The 27,227-nt window shown below is 36.1% G+C and overlaps 1 protein-coding gene across 1 annotated transcript; it reads left to right on the top strand.

Moving 5' to 3' along the window:
• The first annotated feature begins 1,190 nt into the window (after positions 1 to 1,190).
• LOC142231036 (uncharacterized) lies at positions 1,191 to 6,380 on the top strand. The gene has a single exon (XM_075301654.1). It carries the CDS (start codon positions 1,191 to 1,193, stop codon positions 6,378 to 6,380), a length of 5,190 nt encoding a protein of 1,729 aa, XP_075157769.1.
• The last annotated feature ends 20,847 nt before the right edge of the window (positions 6,381 to 27,227 follow it).

The raw sequence follows: 27,227 nt of genomic DNA on the forward strand, positions 1-27,227 counted from the left end.
GAACAGAGGAATTGTATAGACATGAGGGGTCACAAGAATCAAACGATGTTCTCGAAATATCATGGAATCTAGTAAGTTTTTTTTCCGAATATTTCAATACAAATTTACGACATTTATGTGGGAACATTTAAAAGGCTGTAAAGAGTGAACATTCTTGATAATAGTGGAACTTCACAATGAATTTTTTAATTCTGTGGGTTGAATGAAATTTTAAAAATATATGAGAGAATAGTTTCCGTGAACTATATTTCTATACATAATACTTCATCACATAAATTAATTGCATGTCTTGATACCGTTTAATAAAACTTTAACTGCTTTGTTTTTGTCATTTAGAACAAAAATACATGTATAAAAAGTTATCTAAGGAATATAATAATGAATGGCATGTACAAAGATTTGGAAAATTGTAAACCCAAATTTCCCTGTAAGTTTGATTTCATACATAAGTAAGGATAATTCAAATATCTATCTTCATTGGTTCGAACGAAAGTGAGTTCGATTCCAACAGTCCAATGTTATGAAGATCTCTGGAATAAGTTCTTAATTACACAAAATCCATTGAAAATAAAACATTAAAAAGTATTGCATTGAACCTCAATAGTGATAACATTAATTTATATCTTGCACAAGTCTCTGTTCATAATTATCGAACAATTCATGTTATATTACAGACTAAAGATACATTTTATTTTTAATAATGATGTTGTGAAAAAAAGGTTATTTTTTAACGAATGAATTGCCCTTCAAAATTAAATATCGAGAATACGATTCACCTTTCTTATTTGAAGTTTCAAACAGCATCTATTTAAATTTACCGTTGTGGTAAACTATTGAGGAGAGGTGTATTGAAATTGATTAAGCAAACCATCTGGAAAGAGCTCGTGCAGGATCTATATATTACAATCAATCCTACTACAGTGCTATATTACTTTGTATCCACAGCGGATAGGATAAAATTTATACTGGATATATTAGGACATCGTCGTGTGAGGTGAATTTGTAGTTGACTTAATGAATTTTGGGCAATTTCCCAGGACTTTACGGCAATTAATTTGAGTTTTACATTGTAAATTGGAGGAATGAAAGTGTAATTTATGAAGTGGTTTTTCGAACACACGTAGAGAAACAATCACCATAACGTACAAATTATCTGGCTTTTCCTTTGATATTGTCACAATTGAGACATGATGTCAAGGAAGTTCATTTTCTATTCGGATCAAGTGGTCACTTATTGTGCCGCCTTTGCAGACTTCAAGGAAGTACGTACTCTGTCAGACCTTGAAGTAGAGTTAGAAGAGTTGGAGCGCATATATCGAAGATTAGTTGATGAATATGAATCCTCTATGACTTCCGATGATACAACAAGCAAGGAGGAGGAGTTGCAATCAACCCAGTCCAAATTTGCTGCATCTCTCAAGTCGTACAAAGAGTGTAAAGCGGCCTTGCTAGATCTCATTTTCATAGAGAAGCAGAAGTTGACTACTGCACGGATGGACGATACTTGCCAAAGGACGAGTTCACCATCCGACACTTTAGGATATTCATTGAAAGTTCCACCCTGTGATACGGAAGTTTTTAGTGGAGGATATGACAAGTGGCCCGGTTTCAGGGATATGTTTTCAGCTATATACGGGAAACATCCAAAATTGTCACCTGCCCAGAAGCTTTTTCATCTAAGAGCAAAGACTCGGGGGGAAGCAAATCAGATCGTGAAAAGATTTGCACTTACGGACTCCAACTATGAGTTGGCATGGAAAGCGTTAGGGGAACGTTATGAAAATAAGCGGCTACTTGTGAATCAGCAACTTAGAAAGATTTTCGATCTCGAGGCCATAAATGTGGAAAAAAGTAAGAATTTGCGAAACTTGCAATTCACTATTAACAACTGTTTAGATATTCTGAAATCTTACAATATATCAGTTGTTAGTTGGGATCCTATATTAGTGTTCTGGGTTACATCGAAACTACCTCAAGAAACTTTGTCAGCTTGGGAAGGTTCTATACGGAACCATAAAGAAATGCCATGCTGGGATAGTCTCAATGAATTTATAACAAACCGCTTAGACTTTTTGGAGTCTATCAACGACATCAGAAATCCCAGCTCTTCTGAAGCGACAACTTCTCGGAAGTCGCAAAATTTTAATGTTAAATCTGATACTACGTATCGAAATTGTAGAGTATGTAAACAAAACCATGCTCTACGATTCTGTTCGAAATTTAAATCGATGTCTCTTACGGAGAAAAGAAAATTTGTCGTTGACAACGAAATTTGTGAAAATTGCTTGTTTTACGGCCATTCAACGTCAAATTGCAAAAGCGACAAGGTATGTCAGGAATGCAATCAAAAGCATCATACGTTGTTGCATCCAGGAATTGATAATACCCGATCTCAGGTTAGTCGACGTATACCTGGAAATCCATCGTCTTTTCATATTTCTACTCAGGAGGATGAACAGTCGCACACATCGATTCCTGCAGTGGAAGAGGTACAAATGAATTTTTCAGAATGTGGATTGGGGACAATTCTCCCTACAGTACTAGTGGATTTGGAACATTTAGGAAACCGTTTTACAATTCGTGCATTTCTTGATCAGGGGTCTCAAGAAACATTCATAGCTCATCGGATTGTAACTCAATTAGGCCTTCATACAAAGAAATCATTAACGAGGATATCCGGACTTGGGGGTGCCTTGCTGGAGACCTCTACCAAGATATGTAGTCTAAAGTTACGATCGAGAAAGTCTACTTTTGCTCTGGAGACAACTGCAATAGTAATATCCAATCTCAATCACCTTATGCCGGCGTCCTCACAAAATATCACAGATTGGGAGGGACTAAATCAAATTGAGTTAGCTGATCCAATGTTTTATAAAACTGCGCGAATTGACATGTTAATAGGGAGTGATATACTACCATGCATATTGAAAGCAGGTATTCATAGAAATATATCGGGAAATCTATTGGCCCAAGATTCGGAATTTGGTTGGTACATTAGTGGGCCTCAGAATTCAAAATGTGTCACGAGTTTTGCGGCATGGGTAACTCAGTCAACCAGGTCCCTTAATGATGAGGTTAGAAGATTTTGGGAAAGTGAGGAAATTCCTAATGAAGCACCAAGATCAGAAGAGGATTTGGAATGTGAAGATATTTATGCTAGGACCACGGTTCGAAGAAGTGACGGCAGATATGTCGTAAGACTGCCATTTCAGAAAGCATTTCCAAAGGAAATATTTCTAGGGTCTTCGCGAAGGGCTGCCTTGGGCCAATTCTGTAGGTTGGAAAAAACTTTAAAAAATTCTCCAGCTCTTTCCGACGAATATATTCGTGTTCTACAAGAATATATTGCAATGGATCATATGTCACCTGTTTCAAATACCGAATTATACGACGATGTAACATACAGAACATTTTACTTGCCCCATCATGCTGTAATAAAACCAGAAAGAAACTCGACCAAAGTTCGAGTTGTATTCAATGCATCGAAAAAGTCTACGACTGGTTTATCTTTAAATGATATACTTTACACGGGGCCAACGCTCCAAAATGATTTAATGAACGTCATTCTACGATGGCGCATTTTCCAATATGTTTTTAATGGCGATATAGAAAAAATGTATCGTCAGATTGTAATTGATGAACGCGACCGTCAATATCAACGATGTTTATTTAGGGACGCGGATTCGGGGAATTTAAAGGATTTTGAACTGAAGACAGTAACGTTTGGAGTGAATTGTGCACCGTACCTTGCGATTAGAACATTATTACAGCTAAGTATCGATGGAGAGGATACTCATCCTGTCGCGGCGAAGACACTTCGAGATCATATATACGTGGATGATGTTTTGGCAGGTGCACATACGATAGCGGACGCAAAAACCCATTTATGCGAGTTGGTTGACTTGCTATCCTCGGCGGGGTTCCCCTTGAAGAAAATCAGTGCTAATCATACAGAAATAATTGAAAGCGTACAAAAAGAAGATTTGCTCAGGGAAGAATTTTTAAAGTTAGAAGATTTCAGTGATTCTAAAACTCTTGGGATACGATGGAATGCAATGAAAGACGTCTTTTTTTATAATGTCTACGACATAAAAATTCCATCCGAATATATTACGAAAAGGGAAATTCTGTCTATAGTGGCCAAGATATTTGATCCAGCGGGTTGGCTAGCTCCAATAATAATAACCGCGAAAATTCTATTGCAACAGCTATGGATGGATGGTACAGATTGGGACGAAAAGGTAAAAGCACATTCTTTGAAAAAATGGGATGAATTTGTAGAAAACTTTTCCGAAATCCCTAGTATAAAAATACCCCGTTGGATAGGATACACTCCAAACGCTGGCATACAAATTCACGGATTTTGCGATGCTTCGGAAAAAGCATATTGTGCATGTGTATATATAAGAGTTTTTCTGTCAAAACGGGAAATTTCTTCTAACTTATTGGTCTCAAAAAGCAAGGTTGCACCTTTGAAGACTATAAGTTTGCCAAGATTAGAATTATGTGGAGCAGTGCTCCTTGCTCGGCTCATAAAATGTGCGGCCCAAAATCTGAATTTCGAACTAAAAAACATATTTTTATGGTGTGATTCTACGATCACATTAGCTTGGATCAGTAAGCCACCGTATCAATGGAAGACATACGTTGCCAATAGAGTATCCAAAATTCTTGATCTGGTGGGAAATTCTAATTGGTTACATGTTCAAAGTGTTGATAATCCAGCAGACCTAGGAACGAGGGGATGTACGGCTTCTGAACTAAAAGAAAACAGTCTTTGGTGGCATGGACCTCATTGGCTCAGGAAGGATTCGTCGGTCTGGCCCCAACAGCCGGTAGTACCGGAACACTCCATAGAAAAGAAAATATCTACTTTTCACACAGCTACGGAACAAGAAGATGTGCTGGACCGGTTTTCCTCATATCATCGTGCTTTACGGGTTTTGGCATATATGTTTCGATTTTTTCACAAATGCCGTCGAATGAACAATTTCACATTTTCGGATACACTGATCACCTCACAGGAGATAAACTTCGTCAAGCATCGTATGATAATGTTGGCACAACGTGTGTATTTTTTCCTTGATTACAACCAGATAGCTTCAAAGTTGTCGGTCAGTCCAAAAAGTAGGTTGTTGACTTTGAATCCTTTCTTGGACAACGATGGACTTTTGCGAGTTAATGGTAGACTATCCAATTCGGATTTAAGCTTCAATGAGAGGCACCCTATTATATTACCAGAGAAGTCAAAATTCTGCAAGTTACTGGTGGAATTCACACATAAAGTACTTATGCATGCTGAGCATCAAAATATGCTTAGATACATTCGCCAGGAATTCTACATTATAAGACTTAAAAGCATTATCAGACAATGCATTCGGACTTGTAAGATATGTACGATATACAAACATAAGATTCGTAATCAAATTATGGCTGCTTTGCCTCCAGAGAGATGTGTTTACTCACCACCTTTTACGAACACGGGCATAGACTTCGCAGGTCCCTTTGAGATTAAAACGTCCAGACTTCGCAATGCTAGATTGGAAAAGGGATATGCTGTGGTATTTGTTTGTTTTTCAACTCGTGCCATTCACTTGGAAACATGTTCGTCTCTTACGTCGGATGCCTTCCTTGCGGCATTTGATAGGTTTGTAGGACGACGAGGGTACCCTGCTAAGGTCTTTTCTGACAATGGGACTAATTTCGTTGGAGCTAACCGAATACTTGTTAACGAACATAAGAAATTTTTACAATCTGCAGAAAAGTCTTTAGTGGACAAATACAGCGTACATGGATGTAGTTGGCATTTCATTCCCCCTCAAGCACCGCATATGGGTGGACTGTGGGAAGCAGGAGTGAAAAGTATGAAAGTTCACCTAAAAAAGGTTGCCGGAAACCTCAAATATACGTTCGAGGAGTTTTCCACACTCTTAATTCGAATAGAAAGCATCCTCAACTCTCGCCCGATTTCTCCGATTAGTGAAACTCCATCGGATCTTATTGCGTTGACTCCAGGACATTTTTTAAAGGGGTCACCATTAACTGCAATACCGGAAGACTATTCCGACAACATTTCTATTACAAACAGATGGCAACGTTTAAAAGTATTACAACTTCAATTTGCAAAACGGTGGAAATTTGAATATATATCTGAACTACAAAAAAGGTATAAATGGAAAACTTCTCAGCATAACTTGAAAGAGAACGATTTTGTTATTGTAAAAGACGATAATTTACCTCCAACCGAATGGAAGTTAGGGCGAGTCATTAAGGTATTCACAGGGAACGATTCTAAAGTACGGGTAGCGGAAATACGAACTCAGAACGGAATTATAACACGTCCACTTATAAAATTATGCATTTTACCATACGTTCAGTAACAACTCACACTAATCTTAATCTCTTGTATAACAAACTTAACTTTCTACACATTTAACAGCACCCAAGTTTGTAAAGTCTGTAACGACAATCATCACCTGCGTTTCTGCACAAAGTTCAATAGAATGCCTGTCTTAGAGCGAGTGAGAGTGGCCAAGGAAAAAGGATACTGCTTTAACTGCCTATGTGCATCTCACACCAGAGAATGGTGTCGTTCACGTAACACCTGTGAGGTTTGTAACCGAAACCATCATACAAAACTTCATTTGGATCGTCCAACCGAGAGAAAAGGAAAACATTGTTTAACAAAATCATCCAATAAGAAATCGGCAGCTCTTCGGAAAGAAATGTCTCGAATCGATTCCACATTCACATCTAAAAGTGTTCGATCAAATGATTCGTCATTAAATATTTCTGATTCAACATGCAGCTTGGGAGGTTGTCATATAAAAAATCGTCTAGGTGGGCGTTATAACAAGCACGTATTTTTGCCAACGGCGATAGCTAGGGCCGTTACTAAAATTGGGACCAACAAGACTCGTATCATGCTAAATTCCGGGGAAACTGAAACAGTGATTCTAAGATCCTTTGTGAAAAGCAGCCATATCCAAACAACAAAAACAAATGGTAATGAATTTTGCACTGTTAATTTACAATCATTCCACGATACCGCCATGAAGGTCCAGATTCGTGGAATAGTTAGAGATAAATTTAATTCACCTCTTCCACACAAGGTCCCTAGTAAAATATTGGAAGATACTTATAGTCAAATTCCAGATTTGGCTGATCCCCATTTCTACCACCCGGTCAACATCGACATAATGATCGCCAACGATGAGATGCCCAAGATACTCAAAGCGGGGCTAATACAAACAGCGAGCCACATGCCCATCGCTCAAAGCACAGTATTTGGATGGGTCATTTCTGGAGCCCGGTATTATTAATGTTGCGATACTGCAAGAGGCCGCGCCATGTTAAACTATGTTTAACGAAAATATAATTATGATACACGCCTGATATAACATATCTAAAACATGAATTGTATTTAAATGAAATTTTTTAATTATCTGAATGAATTTTAAATTTGTATTACTTTCCTATATAAGAAAATCTCTTTCTTACAAAAATGTAACTATACAGAAATTATTTATACACTATGGGAACTCTTTTTTTCGCAAGTGGATAAACAATTTCCCATATATGAGAAAACTACTAAAATTACATCGCTTACCGCTGAATGTAATCAATCATGGCTTCCCCATTCTATGCTTACCAACATATAGTCATTCCCATAAAAGAGAGTCTAGCGGTAAGACATACTAAACGACAATCAATAAACCCAACTTGAAATTCTGAAAAACATTTTTTGGTTCTTTTCTTTTATTTTCATATTGGGAACTTTTCTTTTTCTTTACAATCTGTGAGTAATATACAAAATTAATACAGTCCTATATCGCAAAACTCACAGAACTGTACATGGGGGTTATATATAATTAACGACCGATGTGGACCAATTTTTTCATGGTTGTTAGAAACCACATTATAACACCATGTACCAAATTTCAGCCGGATCGGATGAAATTTTCTTCTCTTTGAGGGTCCGCAAGCCAAATCTGGTGATCGGTTTATATGGGGGTTATATATAATTAAGGACCGATGTGGACTAATTTTTGCATGGTTGTTAGAGACCAAAGTCTCACACCATGTAACAAATTTCAGCCAGATCGGATGAAATAAGCTTATCTTAGAGGTTCCGCAAGCCAAATCAGGGGGTCCGTTTAAATGGGGGCTATACATAAAAGTAGGACGATATGGCTCAGTTGCAATACCATCCGACCTACATCAATAAGAACTACTTGTGCCAAGTCGATAGCTTGTTTCGTTCGGAAGTTAGCGCGATTTCAACAGACGGACGGGCGGAGATGCTTAGATCGACTCCGAATTTCACCACGACCCAGAATATATATGCTTTATGGGGTCTTAGAGCAATATTTCGATGTGTTACAAATGGAATGACAAAGTTATTATACCCCCATCCTATCCTATCCTATGGCGGAGGGTATATTAACCCTTGGAAATAGTGGAATAAAAAACTAATAAACAAGACGATGCTGTTGCTTCTAAATAAATATATTTAATATATTAATAAAACATGTCTTTTATTGAAGAAAAAATGCCTATATGAATAAATAAAAATGTATTTAAAAACGAAGGTAAGCAGTTCTAACTTTGAAGTAAAAGGTTTACCACAAATATGTAAAATTTGTCCAAATGAATGAAAAAAGTTCAATAAAATCATTCCATATATGAATTCAATTCATTTAAATTTGTTCATTCTGTACTATAGTGATACATAAATATAGGAAAATGTTAACTAATATATGGAATGCATTCTACCTAATTTCTACGAAAATCACATCGTTCAAACAACGGTGTGAATTTCTACTTTCTTCAAAATGAGTTAATTTTAACTTAAAGAAGGTGTCACCTTTTTCTGGGTGTAGGAAGCTCAGGAAATAAAATCTGAGCATCGGTTTATATAACTATGAACCCATATGGAGAAATTTTTGTGTGATCAGTAGACATCTCCATGAGGATCAACAAGTAAAATCTGGATGGTGAATAGGCGAGATATATTAATATCACACGCAAAGAAAAAAAACGTTTGGAAATCGTGTACCGAAAACGTTTTTCTTTTGTTAGAGTTTTTTGAATTGCTTCGAAAATTTTAAACTTTTATCACCAAAAAAATTCGTTTGTTACAAAATTTTTATTTTTTCAATAAAAATAGTTTTTTTTGAAATAACAACACAGTCCATTTCGTTTATATCAAACACTGTTCTTTTCTGACTGTAGGTCTTTAACAAGACACATTTTACAGTTCAAAATTTAATATAGTACAATTTAATGTTGAACATTTTTTCGGAATCTTCCGAATATATCTGGAATATATGTAAAAAAAAAAACAAAAGCAAAAAAAAAACTTTGGCCGAAGCAGGGATCGAACCCACGACCCTTGGCATGAGAGTCGGACGTAGCTACCACTGCTCCACGGTGCCAAACTAAGTGTTTGTTTCTGTTAAATAAACTTTGTTTATTCGGTTCGTGGGCGCCGCAAACTATGCTATATAAATATAACTTATATTGATATTTATCTATTGATGACCATAACAGGTACATAGCTCAGTGGTTAGTGTGTTGGCTTACAATGTGCATGGTCCGCGGTTCGATTCTCCGTCCAGGCGAAAGGTAAAAAAAATTTTAAAAATTTATAAAATCGTATAATTTCTTCTACATTGTTGGTATTACAGGAAAAGGTGTTAAGAACTAAAAATCCTCGTGGATGTGAGAAAGATGTGAGGGGCAATGCAATTAGCAAGAAAATAATGTTTTTTTTTGAGCTAGTCTTTATGAAATTGTTTTTACATCCTGGAAAAGAATAAACGTTTATCACAAAAAGTATATACTTTTCTTCCAAATACACTTCCTTACAGCGAAAAGCAAATGAGAAACGAACTTTGTTTGTCTAAAATTTCGTTTGGGAGGAAAGAATTATTTTTTTGCGTGCACGTACCAAATGTCATCCGAATTGGATCGGACCAAGAATCAAATCTGGGTGTAGGGTTATATGGGGGCTATATATAATAATAGACCGATATGGACCAATTTTTGTGTGGTTGTTAGAAGTCATAATCTAATTCAATACCAAAATCTCTTAAGTGCAGTTCAAAATCTTAGGAACCATGTAACTTTTTTGATTGTAGACTGCATAATGTCCCCTATTACACGCCTCGCAAGAAACTATCAAGAAATAAACTTCCTAAGCAATTAAACAATGTTCATCTTGTCCCTCTTAAAATTTCCAACATTGGTTCTATGGGCAATGAGGGTTCGTAAAGTGTAGTGCATATATTTTTGCACGCACATATACCCATGTGAATTCTACGTAAAGAAGTACATTTTACCTTTTCTTTGTTCACTTCCATTTTTCTGGATATCATTTTCTTTAGTTTACTGTTCTGACATTAAAAGCATTTTGTTGTCTTCAGATGTGAAACAATTGAAACTTGCTGTCACATTTGTCTGTCTGATTATCAGCTGCGTTTGTCTGCTTTGAAGGAAAACAGACAGGTAAAATAGCTAAAGTTTTAAAGTGTGAGTACTATTTTAATTTAAGTGAATGAAATATGAAAAGAAAATTTGCCTTAATTTAAATACATACATCGTACTAAAGAGTGATTTTTTAGCTATTATGTATTTTGGGCAACATTAGTTTAAACAGATGACGTACGTTTCGTGTTTTGTTTTACTACCAAGCATCTTCAGCTTGATCTATAATCTAACTATGATTCGTCTTACAAATAAAGAAAGCTCATCATGCTCTTCTTATCGAAAAATTGTGTTCAGCGACGAAGTAATCAGAAGAACAGCCAGAAGCATTGGAAACGCTACCAATACCAAGTTTGGTGCAGATTTGTCTTGCGGAGCTAATTTTATCCGATCCGGTTGAAAATTGATACACCGTGTAAGTCTATGGTCTCGAACATCTATGCAAGTCAAATTTTTAGCACATTATTTTTAAGTGCTTGCACAGAAAAAAATTTCCGTAGTTAAAAAATTTTTTTGCTTAGTTAAATTTTATTATTTTTATCGAAATTTTCCACAGCTTAATGAAATCTTACTTTTTTAAGTATGTATCAAAAATTTTATGAACTAAACCTGAGTATAAAGTTCATTGACCGTACACATAAGTTCAATATGGCCTAAAACAAATGAACATTTTCGTACGATTCCCAAAAATAGTAAGAATGGACTACTGTATGGTTAAAATGGTCATGATTTAGCTCCAATGATTTTCTTCTTTACATTTAGTTAATTTTTTCTTCTATGAGATGATGTAATTTCGTGAACTGCAGTAAAAATTACAACAGGGCATTAAAATTTCCTGGTTTTAACAACGCTTTGTGGAAATCTCAAAATGTGGAGTAAAATTTAGTTCAATTTTAGTTCAAATTTCAGTTCATTTTTTTTTTTTGGGTGTGCACTTATAAATCATAACATTTTAACATGGACATAACACTTTTATACCTTCCACCATAGGATGGGGGTATATCATATTTGTCATTCCGTTTGTAACACATCGAAATAATGGTCTAAGTGCCCAGGAGTCGATCTGGCGATGTTCGTCCGTCCGTCTTTGAAATCACGCCAACTTCCGAATGAAACAAGCTATCAACTTGACACAAGTAGTTGTTATTGGTGTAGGTCGGATGGTATTGCCAATGGGCCATTTCCGCGTAAACCGATCCCCCAGATTTGGCTTACGGAGCCTCTTAGAGCACAAAATTTCATCCGACCCGGTTGAAATTTTGTACGTAGTGTTGGGATATGGCCTCCAACACCCATGCCAAACTTGGTCTGTATCGTTCAATAATTATATATACTCGTAGCCCCATATTAACCGATTCCCAGATTTTGTTTTCGGAACTTCTTGGAGGCGCAAAATTCATGTCATAAAAAAGTCTTGATTGAAGTTATAAGAAGTATCTGATTCTTCGGGATATTCTAAATTAAAGACATAAAATATTTTTTTATACCCTCCACCGTAGGATGGGAGGTATATTAACTTTGTCATTCCGTTTGTAACACATCGAAATATTGCTCTAAGACCCCATAAAGTATATATATACTGGGTCGTGGTGAGCATGTCCGTCCGTCTGTTGAAATCACGCTAACTTCCGAACGAAACAAGCTTTCGACTTGAAACTTGGCACAAGTAGTTGTTATTGATGTAGGTCGGATGGTATTGCAAATGGGTCATATCGCCCCACTTTTATGTATAGCCCCCATATAAACGGACCCCCAAATTTGGCTTGCGATTGCTCTAAGAGAAGCAAATTTCATCCGATCCTGCTGAAATTTGGTACATGGTGTTAGTATATGGTGTCTAACAACTATGCAAAAATTGGTCTACATCGGTCAATAATTATATATAGCCCCCATATAAACCCCCGATTTGGCTTTCGAAGCCTCTAAGAAAAGCAACTTTCATCCGATCCGGCTGAAATTTGGTGCATTTTGTTAGTATATAGTCTTTAACAATCATGCAAAAATTGGTCCACATCGGTCCATAATTATATATAGTCCCCATATAAACCGATCCCCAGATTTGGCTTTCGGAGCCTCTAAGAGAATAAAAATTCCATCCGATCCGGCTGAAATTTGGTACATGGTGTTAGTATATGGTCTCTAATGGTCATGCAAAAATGGTCCACATCGGTGCATAATTATATATAGCTCCATATAAACCGATCGCCAGATTTGACCTCCGGAGCCTCTTGGAAGACCAAAATTCATCTGATTCAGTTGATACTAGGTACGTGGTGTTAATATATGGCCTCAAACACCCATGCAAAAATTGGTCGAAATCGGTCCATAATTATGTATAGCCCCCATATAAACCGATCCCCAGATTTGACCTCCGGAGCCTTGTTGAGAAGCAAAATTCACCCGATCTGGTTGATGCAAAGTCCAGAATATTGCAAATTGTTTTGATTCTGAAATAATAAAATTGCTTACTTACATAAGTATCGACTATAAAAAATACAAACCTTGATTTGAAGATGTACCCCGTCATCGAGTTTCTTAAGTAAAGTAGAGTTCGGCAGTTTGGTTTTAAAAAATGTGAACAATTTATTTTCCAAAGGCGTCCATGCAATTTTAATATATTTTGCCAAGGGAAATTTTAAAGCAAAATCAATATCAATCTGAAGATAAAAATAAATATAAATTTATTAATAATCATATATAAGATATATATGGGAGCTATATCTAAATCTGAACCGATTTCAACCAAATTTGGCAAAATTAACGATACTATTAAATGCACTCCTTGTGCTAAATTTGAAGCAAACCAGGGCAAAACTCTGGCTTTTGAGATCATATAAGTGCAAGTCGGACGAAAGATATATATGGGAGCTATATCTAAATCTGAACTGATTTGGCTAAAATTTTGCACATTTTACGAGAGTCCCAAAACACCTCGCTATCCGAAATTTTAAGAAAATAAGTTGATAAATACATCCATTATGACCACATCGGAGATGAATATATATGGCAGCTATATCTAAATCTGCACTGATTTTTTCAAAAATCAATAGCGATTGTCCTTGAGCCAAAGTACAACTCTGTGCCAAATTTGAGGATGATCGAATTTAAACTGTGAGGTGTACTTTGCACACAAAATTACATATACAGACATACAGACGGACGGACAGACAGACGGACATCGCTAAATCGACTCAGAATTTAATTCTAAGACTATACTAAACGATGGGTCCCAGACTTTTCCTTCTTGGCTTTACACACAAATGCACAAACTTATTATACCCTGTACCACAGTAGTGGTGATAAATAGAAAGAATGTAATTATATGTATATTCCAAAGCTTTTTCGCAAGTTTTAGAATGGTCCAACTCAGGATGTGTGTAAGTTTATACAACGAAAGAATTTATTTACATATTTGAATGTACATCAGTATTTCGTAAATATACTTGAGAGAGAGAGAGAGAGAGAAAGAGTTCCTCCAACACGTCACATGCACTAAAAAAAATATTGTCGTGAGGTCAAAGATTTCATGTCCTTAAAATACGAATGCAAATTTGTCTTAGCATAGAAGACACATTTTTCTAATATAAAGCTTTTTTCCTTTGTCCAACTGTCGATAAACTTTTCAATGAAGTCTTATTGTCCTTATAATTAAGTAATTTCACTTAAAAATGGGTATAATAACATGAAAGAAAAAATGTTTGGGCTAAGGTCAACTTGACTTTTATAATTCAGAAAAATTCTTTAAAATTAATGAAATTGTCTTTAAGTTTATTGTCTTTTTGCATCTTGACTACAAAGCAAAAAATCTTTCAAACATAGCACATGCTTTTCATCACTTTATTTTAAAGACGTTTTTTAATTGAAATGCAGCATAATTTCTACTGGAAGTCGAGTCTGAATTTGGAAAATAAAGTTGTCGTTAGCTCGTTTTTAAAGGACTTTGATAGCATATGAAGAAAAAAAGCTCACAAAACGAAACATTAAAATTTGCTTCTTAGAAGCAAGTACACAAAACCCAAATTTAAAAGAGAATTGTTTCTTAAAAGTATCCTTACTTATATTCTCCGCGTCTTTGGCTCGGAATCAATACCAAAATTTTTAAAGTAAAGACAAAATCTTTGGAACCGTGCATGCTTTTTTTCAGTGCGTTAGACTCACAATGAAAATTTTAATTTTTACTAAGAGAATTGTTTGAGTGTAGTTTCCACAAAAAAAAAATGCGCTTGACCATTTTATTTAAAGTATTTTCTATCAGTTTATCCCTAGGGTGAAACATAATATGTTTGAACAATACAAACAATATTTTGTTTGGACCAATCCTGAAAATGTATATTGTGGCAACTTCGCAAAAGTGCATTTATGATATATTGAATATGTGTTAGAAATATAGGAAAATTTGAGTAATTTTTACATATGAACTATCTCGTGCGAAAATTTAACTAAATTACATTCCAAATTCTTAGATTCATTAAATTCACGAAATGTTTTGGATTTTAGCTACATTTTTTGGATCTTTAACTACCATTTACGAAATGCATCCTTCTCGAAAAGCAAAAAAATTAACTAAAAACAATTAAGGAAAGTCTAAAGTCGGGCGGAGCCGACTATATTATACCCTGCACCACTTTGTAGATCTAAATTTTCGATACCATATCATATCCGTCAAATGTGTTGGGGGCTATATATAAAGGTTTGTCCCAAATACATACATTTAAATATCACTCGATCTGGACAGAATTTGATAGACTTCTACAAAATCTATAGACTCAAAATTTAAGTCGGCTAATGCACTAGGGTGGAACACAATGTTAGTAACAAACAAGTATGTAAAGTAGAAAGTCGGGCGGGGCCGACTATATCATACCCTAAACCACCATTACAGAATTAGTAATCATAAGCATTTGTGGGGTAACATATAGGTCTGGGAGATAAACCGCAGTTGCATATTTAAGAAAATTAAGGGGTACATGTCTATGGGTGCTTTGTGTCAATCTGACTATAGCTCATAGTCAATGTTGCCAGGGAAAATGTTCGGCTTACCCTACAAGGACAAAAAAGTTCCCTACATTCCTATACATTCCCAAACAATTTTCCCTACTATATTTTTCGTTAAATGTAAAAAATTTTACAAAATAAAAATGGTTCTAAGTACTTTATTATCTTTTTTATAGAAATAATATTTTGAAAAAAAAATTCTATAGAAATACAATTTTGACAAAATGTTCTATAGAAATAAAATGTTGACAAAATTTTCTACAGGAACATATTTTACCACACATTGTTAAAGATCAAGCCTTGCCGGCTTCTAATTTCCTCCTCTAGAGCCACCAAAATGTAAAAAATATTACAAATTGTGTTGAGTGAAAATGTCCTACATTGTGGCCCTACGTCCCTACAAGACGCTAAATATTAGAAAAACCCTACATATAGGGAATTTCCCCTACTTCTAGCAACACTGACTGTGTTGATATTGCGCCTACGGAGATAGTATGTCAGTAATATTGATCCCATTATTAAAAAAGAGAAAATCGTTAAAATTAGTGTGGGTAATAAATACAAATTTGAAAAAATCGAGCAATATTCTTATGTAAGAGCTACAAGTACGTATAAGTACGATCGGCTAGTGCATCAAAATGTGAAATTTGAGTAACATTGGTTAATAAATAAGATTACTATGGCCAAATTTGGGAAAATCGAGCGATGCATATATATGGAAGCTATATCTAAATCTGAACCAATTTGCATAATATTTTGCGGGTTTGATTACTACCACAAAAGGTTACCTTGTGCAAGATTTGAGTAAGATCAGTTACGAAATGAGGCCTGTATGGTCAAACATAAGGTTATAATTTTTCAAATTCGGGCGATACATATATGGGTGCTATATCTAAATTTGAACCGATTTCGATGAAATTTTGCACATATAGTTAGTACTATAGAGGACTGGATCTAGCCAACTTTTAGAAAGATCGGTTAATAAATAAGGGTTCTATGGCCAAATTTGGGAAAATCGGTCTATACATATATATGGGAGCTATATCTAAATCTGAACCGATTTCGACGATTTTTTGCACATATAGTTAGTGCTATAGAAGACTATATTTAGCCAAACTTGGGTAAGATCGGTTGATAAATAAGGGTTTTATGGCCAAATTTAGAAAAATCGGGCGGTACATATATATGGGAGCTATAGCTAAATCTGAACCGATTTCGATGATTTTTTGCACATATAGTTAGTGCTATAGAAGATTATATTTAGCCAACTTTAAGTAGGATCGGATGATAAATAAAGGTTTTGTGGCCAAATTTGGGAAAATCGGGCGATACATATATATGAGAGCTATATCTAAATCTGAACCGATTTGGATAAAATTTTGCAGGCTTGAAGGGCGATGGAAAAGATTACCTTTTGCCAAATTTGGTGACGATCCGTTTGAAAAAACGCGAAACGTGACCCCATTTGTCGAAATCGGGCGATACATATATATGGGAGCTATATCTAAATTTGATCCGATTTCTTCCAAATTCAATAGCATTCGTCCTTGTGCCCAAAAAACACCCTGTACCAAATTTCATCCAAATCGGTTAATAATTGCGACCGGAATCCTGTGTACAACAAATACATGGACAGACGGACGGACGGACACCAAGCGCTAGATCGACTCAGGAGGTGATTCTGAGTCGATCGGTATATATTTTATGGGGTCTAAAATCAATATTTCTGGTAGGCAGGTAGGTTGGCCGATAAAACTTATTATACCCTAACCACACGCAGAGAAGAAACATGATTGTCACAATCATATTCGAAGAGCAAAATAATATGATAGCAGCTATTTTTGCGGCGACCATGTAACATTTTAACCTGCAACCATGTTGGCTCAGTGAACATGGTTCTAAGAAAAATACAATTGTCCTCATCTAAAATGTTATTATATTGATAAAAAGAATTTTGTTTCCATTAAAAGACAATGGTCACGATTTAAAATGTTTTGGTATTCATTCAAAATGTTTTTCTTCCAGTTAAAAGAACATGGTCACAACCTAAAATGTTTTGATCTTTATGAAAAAACTTTTTTCGTCGTCGAAAAAAGGACGCCACTTGAGAAAAGAAAACACAAAATTAACTTTATTTATTTGTTTTTATTTATTTATAAACTAATTTATTGTTTATTTGTATTTATAATGCTGTTCAAGCAAACATCATATATTTTTACACACTCTATTTTATTTCAATTTCAACAATAAGTAATTATTCCATATTTACATCGTGCCCATCAAATGTACAAACGCAGGCATCATGTAACTGCAAATAAAAATAAATGATCCATATAGCCAAATGCAGAACAAAAAACAGGTACATTTTTCAATTACACTTTCCTTTTTTGTGTTCACATAAAACCACGTGCCACTTCTGAGTAAATAAATTAACACAATAGTTCCGTATTCTCCGTCCATTCAAAGCAACAATCAAAACACGACTGACGCGCAAAATGAAAATCGTGTGTACCTGCTCAATGTTTTTATAAAATTCTTGTCGCTGCAAAAAATTAAAAAAATTAAATGGTCACGAAAACAATGTACATGGTCTTTATGGCCATGTAATGGTTGTAGACATGTCTATACGTAAACTATAAAAATACTTTTTTCTCTGCAAAAAAGTAAAAAAAATTGAATGGTCAGGTACATGATTTTCCCGACCATATAATGGTCTCAAATTCTATCATTTAAATAATAGAACATGTTTGCGACATTTGAGAACCATTTAAATGCTTATTGCCAACATATATTTTTCTCCGCTCGAAAATTATTTTTACAAAGACAAAATACATGGTTTTCGCGACCATTACATACTCTAATTAAGCATTAAATGGATGCGGCAACCATGTCCAAACATGTTTTTTCTGTGCGTGCACTTTGTGGTTTAGGGTATAAAAAAAAATATGGGAAACATTTAAATCTGAAGCAATTTTAAGGAAACTTCGCAAAAGTTTATTTATGATTTATCGTTCGATATATATGTATTAGAAGTTTAGGAAAATTAGAGTCATTTTTACAACTTTTCGACTAAGCAGTGGCGATTTTACAAGGAAAATGTTGGTATTTTGACCATTTTTGTCGAAATCAGAAAAACATATATATGGGAGCTATATCTAAATCTGAACCGATTTCAACCAAATTTGGCACGCATAGCTACAATGCTAATTCTACTCCCTGTGCAAAATTTCAACTAAATCGGAGTTAAAAATTGGCCTCTGTGGTCATATGAGTGTAAATCGGGCGAAAGCTATATATGGGAGATATATCCAAATCTGAACCGATTTCAACCAAATTTGGCACACATATTTACAACGCTAATTCTACTCCCTATGCATAATTTCAACTAAATCGGAGTTAAAAATTGGCCTCTGTGGGCAAATGAGTGTAAATCGGGCGAAAGCTATATATGGGAGCTATATCTAAATCTGAACCGATTTCAACCAAATTTGGCACGCACAGCTACAATGCTAATTCTACTCCATGTGCAAAATTTCAACTAAATCGGAGTTAAAAATCGGCCTCTGTGGTCATATGAGTGTAAATCGGGCGAAAGCTATATATGGGAGATATATCTAAATCTGAACCGATTTCAACCAAATTTGGCACGCATAGCTACAATGCTAGTTCTACTCCCTGTGCAGAATTTCAACTAAATCGGAGCAAAAAATTGGCCTCTGTGGTCGTATGAGTGTAAATCGGGCGAAAGCTATATATGGTAGCTATATCGAAATCTGAACCGATTTCAATAAAATTTGGCATACTTGACTACACTACTAATTGTACTCCTAGTGCAAAATTTCAATCAAATTGGGGTAAAACTCTAGCTTCTGGGACCGTATTAGTCCATATCGGGCGAAAGATATATATGGGAGCTATATCTAAACCTGAACCGATTTCAATAAAATTTGGCACACTTGACTATAGTACTAATTGTTCTTCTTGTGCAATATTTTAAGCAAATTAGGGTAAAACTCTGGCTTCTGGAGCCATATAAGTCCATATCGGGCGAAATATATATATATGGGAGCTATATCTAAATCTGAACCGATTTCTTCCAAAATCAATAAGTATCTTTTCTGAGCCAAAACACATACTTGGGCCAAATTTGAAGTCGATTGGACTAAAACTGCGACCTAGACTTTGATTACAAAAATGTGTTCACGGACAGACGGACATGGCTATATCGACTCAGGAGTCCACCCTGAGCATTTTTGCCAAAGACACCATGTGTCTATCTCGTCTCCTTCTGGGTGTTGCAAACATATGCACTAACTTATAATACCCTGTTCCACAGTGTGGCGCAGGGTATAATAAAGAAAAAATCGTATGCGCAAGATCATGACCGATTTCAACCAAATTTGGTTGAATCCTTCTGCAAAAGTTAATGCAAATTAGGGTAAAACTCTGACTTCTGGGTATATGAGAGCTATATCTAAATCTGAACCCATGTCGATCAAATTTGGCACGCATAGCAAGAATGGTAATTATACTCTCTCTTTCTCTCTATGCAAAATTTTAAGTAAATCGGAGTAAAACCTTGGCCTCTGTGATCATAAAAGTGTAACTCGGGCGAAATATATATATGGGAGCTATATATAAATCTGAGCCGATTTCTTGGATCTATTCTGTCTTCAAGACACATACCGGTTCCAGATTTTAAGTTGATTGATCACAAAATGTGCTCACAGACAGACGGACATGGTTAGATCGGCTCAGAGGCCGGCCCTGAGCATTATTGACAAAGTTCATTATAAACATTTTCGGTAACGAATATCTGGTGGATTTGATAAAATATTCTCCCTGAATCAAAAATGGTTTGAGATATAAATTCTGTAGATAGTATTTTATATGGCATGATTTTAAATTCACTGCTCTTAATTTTAATCATCACATCCGCATGTGCCTAAAAATTAAAATTTGCTTTATAGGTCTGCCTATCGATATTTGTATCGCAGGTACATTTTTTGCTGGACCAAAAACTGAAGTGAGCTCAGTGTCCAAATAATTAATAATAAAAAAAAGCTTTTGTCTGCAGGCCAAACATTAAATCGATTATAAAGTCAAAAATCCCTCAAAACCCTTCGACTATTTATTTCATTAAACATTCAACTTAAAGCATCAACAAAGTTAAACAAAGTCATGTTCTGTCACAGACATACATCTAAAAATCCATATAAAGAACCATCCCAAAGTTTCTACAAAAAGCAAATAAACAGAACAGAATACCAAATTCACAAGGTACGCAGGGGAGGTGCATCAGCAAACAAATTCAAGTCTGCCAGCAGAATTTCAGGTGATTCTTTTTAGATTTGATTACCACAAACATTTCCCCTGGTGTAAATACAAACATAGCAAACAGAAAATCCGAGCAACATTTATTTGTGGTTCTGCAAATATCTAACAACCCAACAATAATCAACCATAGAAACACCAAAAAAAAAACAAACAATCTCAGATAGACAAAAAACAAATTGAAAGAAACTTTTCGAATCATCCATTTGCCTTCCTGCCATATACTCTTTCATTACATTTTCATACGTTTGCAGCACAACACTTGAGGTTTGCTTGGGCTCACAGGTGTAGTTTGATTCTCTTGTGGGATAGGGTTGGTTTGTCTTTGTTTTTTAATTGGCTTATATGCTTCCTTTTCTACAATCTCTTCTATGATTGTGCTTTTGTGGTATAATGACAAGACCAAAACATTGGCAATAATTAAACCTTAATACAAAACAAGTATATACGGCCGAAAGTTAGGCCAAGCCGAATCTTATGTATTCTCCTCCATGGGTTACGTGCAAAGTTCTACCATAGACTGTCGTTCATTTCGTTATTTCTCCGGGTATAGTACGTTGTAAGTATTTAGGGACACTGTTATGACAGTTTGAGGTCATCATTATACCCTCCATCATAGGATGGGAGTATATTAACTTTGTCAACTTTGCTCTAAGACCACATAAAGTATATATATCGTGGGTCGTGGTGAAATTCTGAGTCGATCTAGCGACATCCGTCCGTCCGTCTGCTATCGACTTTAAACTTGACATAAGTAGTTGTTATTGATGTAGGACGGATGGTATTGCAAATGGGCCACATCGGTCCACTTTTACATAGTATAAGTATATGGTCTCCAACAACCATGCCCAAATTGGTTGTTATCGATCCATATTTATATATATCCCCCATATAAACCGATCACCAGATTTGACCTCCAGGGCCTCTTGGAGGAGCAAAATTTACCCGATCCGGTTGAAATTTGGTACGTGATGTTAATATATGGTATCCAAAAACCATGCAAAAATTGGTCTATATCGGTCCATAATTGTATAGCCCCCAAAGAAACCGATCCCCAGATTTGACCTCCAGGACCTCTTGTAGGAGAAAAAACCATCCGATCCGGTTGAAATTTGGTACGTGGTGTGAGTATATAGTCTTTAACAACCATGCACAAATTGGTCCATATCGGTCCATAATTATTTATAGCCCCTATATAAACCCATCATCAGCTTTGGTTTTGGAGCCTCTTGAAGGAGCAAATTTCATCCGATTCATTGAAATTTTGTGTGTTTGTGTAAGTATGTGGACACTAGCAACCATGCAAAAATTAGTCCATACTGGTCCTTAATTATATAGCGCCCATATAAACCGATCCCAAAATTTGACCTTCGGAGCCTCTTGGAGGAGCAAATTTCATCCGATTCGCTTGAAATTTTGGTACATTGAGCTAGTATACGTCAAATCCTCTAATTATCGCGCAAAAGTTTATAATTGTTTATAGACTCCCCTATATATACCGGTCAAGAACTGAATTATACCGGTATTTAATTTGCCTTTTTTGTCTAATATATACCGCGTATGAACTTACAATTTAGAAGACGAAGTTAAGAAGTTATAAGATACGTTGCCGTCGGCAGGTTTTACCACAACCAAATTTATTCGATTGCGGGTGACAAGTTTCTACGCAATCCATGGTGGAGTGTACATGAGATTCGGCCTGGTCGAACTTACGGCCGTACACAGAAAAAATTTCCGTAGTTAAACTAACGCTAAATTTAACTTATTTTTATTGTAAAAAATTATTTGCTTGTGTTAAATTTTATTATTTTTATCGAAATTTTCCACAGATCAATGAAATCTTACTTTTTTTAAGTATGTCTCAAAAATTTTATGAACTAAATGTGAGTATAAAGTTCAATGACCGTACACATGAGTTCAATATGAACTAAAACAAATTAACATTTTAGTACGATTCCCAAAAATAGTAAGAATGAACTACTGTATGGTTAAAATGGTCATGGTTAGGTTAGGTTAGGTTAGGTTAGGTGGCAGCCCGATGTATCAGGCTCACTTAGACTATTCAGTCCATTGTGATACCACATTGGTGAACTTCTCTCTTATCACTGAGTGCTGCCCGATTCCATGTTAAGCTCAATGACAAGGGACCTCCTTTTTATAGCCTAGTCCGAACGGCGTTCCACACTGCAGTGAAACCACTGAGAGAAGCTTTGAAACACTCAGAAATGTCACCAGCATTACTGAGGTGGGATAATCCACCGCTTAAAAACTTTTTGGTGTTCGGTCGAAGCAGGAATCGAACCCACGACCTTGTGTATGCAAGGCGGGCATACTAACCATTGCACCACGGTGGCTCCACAAAAATGGTCATGATTTGGCGCCAATGATTTTCTTCTTTACTTTTAGTTAATTTTTTTTCTCTGAGATGATGTAATTTCGTGAACTGCAGTTAAAAAGTACAACAGGGCATTAAAATTTCCTGATTTTAAAAACGCTTTGTGGAAATCTCAAAATGTGGAGTACAATTTAGTTCAATTTTCGTGCGTGGTAGTTCATTCTTCCTATAAAACAGTTCACGTTTTTTCGGTGTATATACTTGTTTTAATGTAAAGAATTTCAAGTGAATTTGATGGACTAAACCAGCCTGCTAAGATAATCGATTCAAATGGTACGGCGTGCAAAGTTAAATTTGGAATGTGTAATATGTCAGGTACAAACTGCTGCTTCATTGGGACAAGAAATCCAATCGGGAGATTGGTCTATACCGGGGCTATATCAAAACTAGAGGTGTGCACGTGACACGAAATTGTCGTGACTTACGAAAATTTTCGTGATTCGTGCGTGAGTCACGCTCATGACAACAGCGTGAGTGTGCGTGAGCGTGAATAACAAACCAAAATGTCGTGCGTGAGCGTGAGTCACGAAAATAATAACTTCATGAGTGTGCGTGAGTAACGAATTACACTCACGAAAATATTCCTGCTAACCAACATAAAACGCTTAAGAGTTAAATTCAATTCCAATTTTAGTGACACCTGGGATGTTAAGAGTTTAATAACACTCTCGATTTTAATAATGCTCATGTTTTCAGACACTTCGGTAAGGTAAATTAATCATAAAATTATTCGTGAGTCACAATATTTTACGTGAGTCACGGTATTTTTCGTGAGTCACGGTATTTTTCGTGAGTCACAACGTTTCCGTGCGTGAGTGTGCCTGAGTACATATGTTCTTTTCGTGAGTGTGCGGGAGAGTGAGTCCTACCAAAAAATATCGTACGTGAGTGTGCGTGAATATGATTTTTCAGTCGTGAGGGTGCGTGAGCGTGAGTAAACTATTACTCATGTGCACACCTCCACAGCTTCTTGTGAACCTAGAAAATTTCCCTCTACAAGTCTAATTGGGAGATTTGTCTAGATCAAAGCATGGGCCGATATATGTTATACCAAATTTTGCAAAACACTTTATAAACCTAAAATAACTTTAGATTTCTTCGAAATTTACCTGCCTGCACACTCAAAAAGTGAACCCTCTATTTCACTAAAGCCAAGCTGTCCTTGCCCGCTTTTTGTAAATTGGGCAAACAATTTGCATGCTTAATATTTTCTGGGACGACTACACAACATGCGCTACAGTTTTTGATATTCCTTCGGTGAGTGGGACCTCCTCTAAAATTTAAAAATAACTAAAATTCTCAAGTTCACTTGAAATTTACAAAAGCCGTGTGGAAAGGTTATGAAATCAATATGGTGATTTTTGGATATTTGAACGGGGAGAGAACCTTCTCCTTGGGCCACACTCTAAAACTTGGAGGAAAGTTTCTAATTTTTTTCTGCAATTTTCAGGGAAGGTTAAGGGTTCTATCCACTTCTGTATTTGTCGATATTTTATCGGCGAAATTGACGTCCCTTTAAAATTGAGCTTCCCATCCCAAGTTGCTTTGACGCTGTGCCTCCTGGAACCTTGAAATGTAAAGGACACGTGTGTGGAAACCATGGAGTGAAAAATCAGTACTTCAGTTTTTGTGCCAGACTTCCCCTGACTCTACTCTGCAAAAGAATTCAAATCTTTTCGAATTTGATTTCAGCTCGAAGAATCTGGTTGACGAAGTTAAGGCAAAATGTTAAAATATGCTTCAGAAGGTGTAGGTGAAGCAGGCCGGGTTTCGCTATACGTTATATAGACGTAAACCAATCTTTCGATGTGTTACAAACGGAAAATGGAAAAAAATTATACATCAGCCACGTTTTATATACTCGAAATATTAATAAAATTCTTGCTGTCGAAAAATTAATCACGAAAAAATTTAGCTCTGTTTAACGAACACCCTTTTAGCGAAAAGCCAATTTAACGAAATCCAAATTCTTATCATTGAATATTCTAAATAACGAACGTTGGAACAAAATTTACGTTCGATTGAACGAAAAAGCTTTTAATCGTAGGAAACTGAACAACAACAAAATCAGCAATATTTGGCAATTGTGGGTATTGTTTAAGGCCTTCGAAATCGTCAATAAAGTGAGGCATTTCTAATAAAGGGTGGTTAAAATTTCAAGGGCCGATGTTGATTTTGAATAAAACACAAACTATTTAGGAAATGATTGTAATTTTATTTTATTATGATATATTGGTATTACTCAATTATGTATGGAACAAAATATCGGCCAAATGGGCGCCGCGACCTCGATGGCACACCTTCATCCGATGGTCCAAATTTTCGATGTCGCTGAGGCATAATGGAGGTTCTATGCCGTTAATGTGCCGAATTATCTTATCCTTTAGCTCTTGAATTGTTGCTGGCCTATCGACGTACACCTTTTCTTTCAAATAACCCCAAAGAAAAAAGTCCAACGGTGTCAAATCACATGATCTTGGCGGTCAATTGGCATCGCCATTACGTGAGATAACACGGCCATTGAATTTGTTGCGCAAAAGAGCCAATGTTTCGTTAGCTATGTGGCAAGTGGCACCGTCCTGCTGAAACCACATATCGTCCACATCCATATCTTCCAATTCGGGCCATAAAAAGTTCGTTATCATCTCACGATAGCGAACACCATTCACAGTAACTGCCTGACCGGCCTCATTTTGGAAAAAATACGGCCCGATGATGCCGCCAGCAATTCTGTTTATTGACGAATCCACTGAGGTGAAAATGTGCCTCATCACTGAAGATGATTTTCTTCGAAAATTGATCATCCACTGTTGCCATTTCTTGGAACCATTTAACACGTTGTTGGATTGTGTTTCTCTCCATGGTTCAAATTGAGTAAGTCTGAAATAGAGAAATGTCAACTAAAATTCGGAAAAAAAACTTTGCGTTTAGGTGGGGTTCACATTCAACATCGGCCCTTACAATTTAACCACCCTTTATATTTAAATTCCATGATATAATCCAAAGAAAGTTACGGGAAATGGATATACTCCAAGACCAGTACAGGACTAGTCCTTGGTGTGAATGGACCAGCCCCCGTCATGGTCAAAAGTATTGAAGAGGCCAGTTACATTAACATGGGTTTGTTATTGACGGGTTAAATTTACACCGTAGGACACGACTTGAACTCATTTCCAAGCCCATGTCCTGGAAGAACTTAGACAGCTCCTCATGAACCAGTCTGGGAAAAACTCTTAAGAAAATTTTTTATATTGAGCATCCGAATCGCTCCAGAATATATTGAACCATTGGTAAATGTCTAGATATTTTAAAATCAAGGTAGTATAGAAATCAATAAATTACATGAAAATTTAAAAACTACGACAAACAGGAGCAGTGGTGCTAGTCCTGAGACTAGCACCACTGTGGTATCACAATGGACTGAATAGTCTAAGTGAGCCTGATACATCGGGCTGCCACATAACCTAACCTAACTAACCTAGTCCTGTGATAGGCCCGTTATTGGCAATTTGCACCAATTTTCCAGTCTATGTGAGCTACTCAGTCTGTTGTAAACCACAGGCACTGAACCTTTTTATACCCACCACCATAGAATGGTGATGGGGGTATAATAAGTTTATCATTCCGTGTGTAACACATCGAAATATCGATTCCGACTATATAATGTATAAATATTCTTGATCAGGGAGAAATTCTAAGACGATACAAGAATGTCCGTCTGTCTATCTGTTGTAATCACGCTACAGCCTTCAATAATGGCGCTATCTTCCTGAAATTTTACACCGATTCGTACTTTGTTTGCAGGCAGGTCAAGTTCGAAGATGGGCTATATCTGTCCAAGTTTTGATATAGTCTCCATATAAACCGATTTCCCGATTTGGGGTCTTGAGCTTATGAAAACCGTAGTTTTTATCCAATTTGCCTAAAATTGAAAATTTAGAGGTACTTGAGGACCATAAAAAGGTGTGTCGAAAATGGTCCGTATCGGTCCATGTTTTGGTATAGCCCCCATATA

This window comes from Haematobia irritans, chromosome 3 (assembly GCF_050003625.1).
Source record: "Haematobia irritans isolate KBUSLIRL chromosome 3, ASM5000362v1, whole genome shotgun sequence".
Lineage (NCBI taxonomy): Eukaryota > Metazoa > Arthropoda > Insecta > Diptera > Muscidae > Haematobia > Haematobia irritans.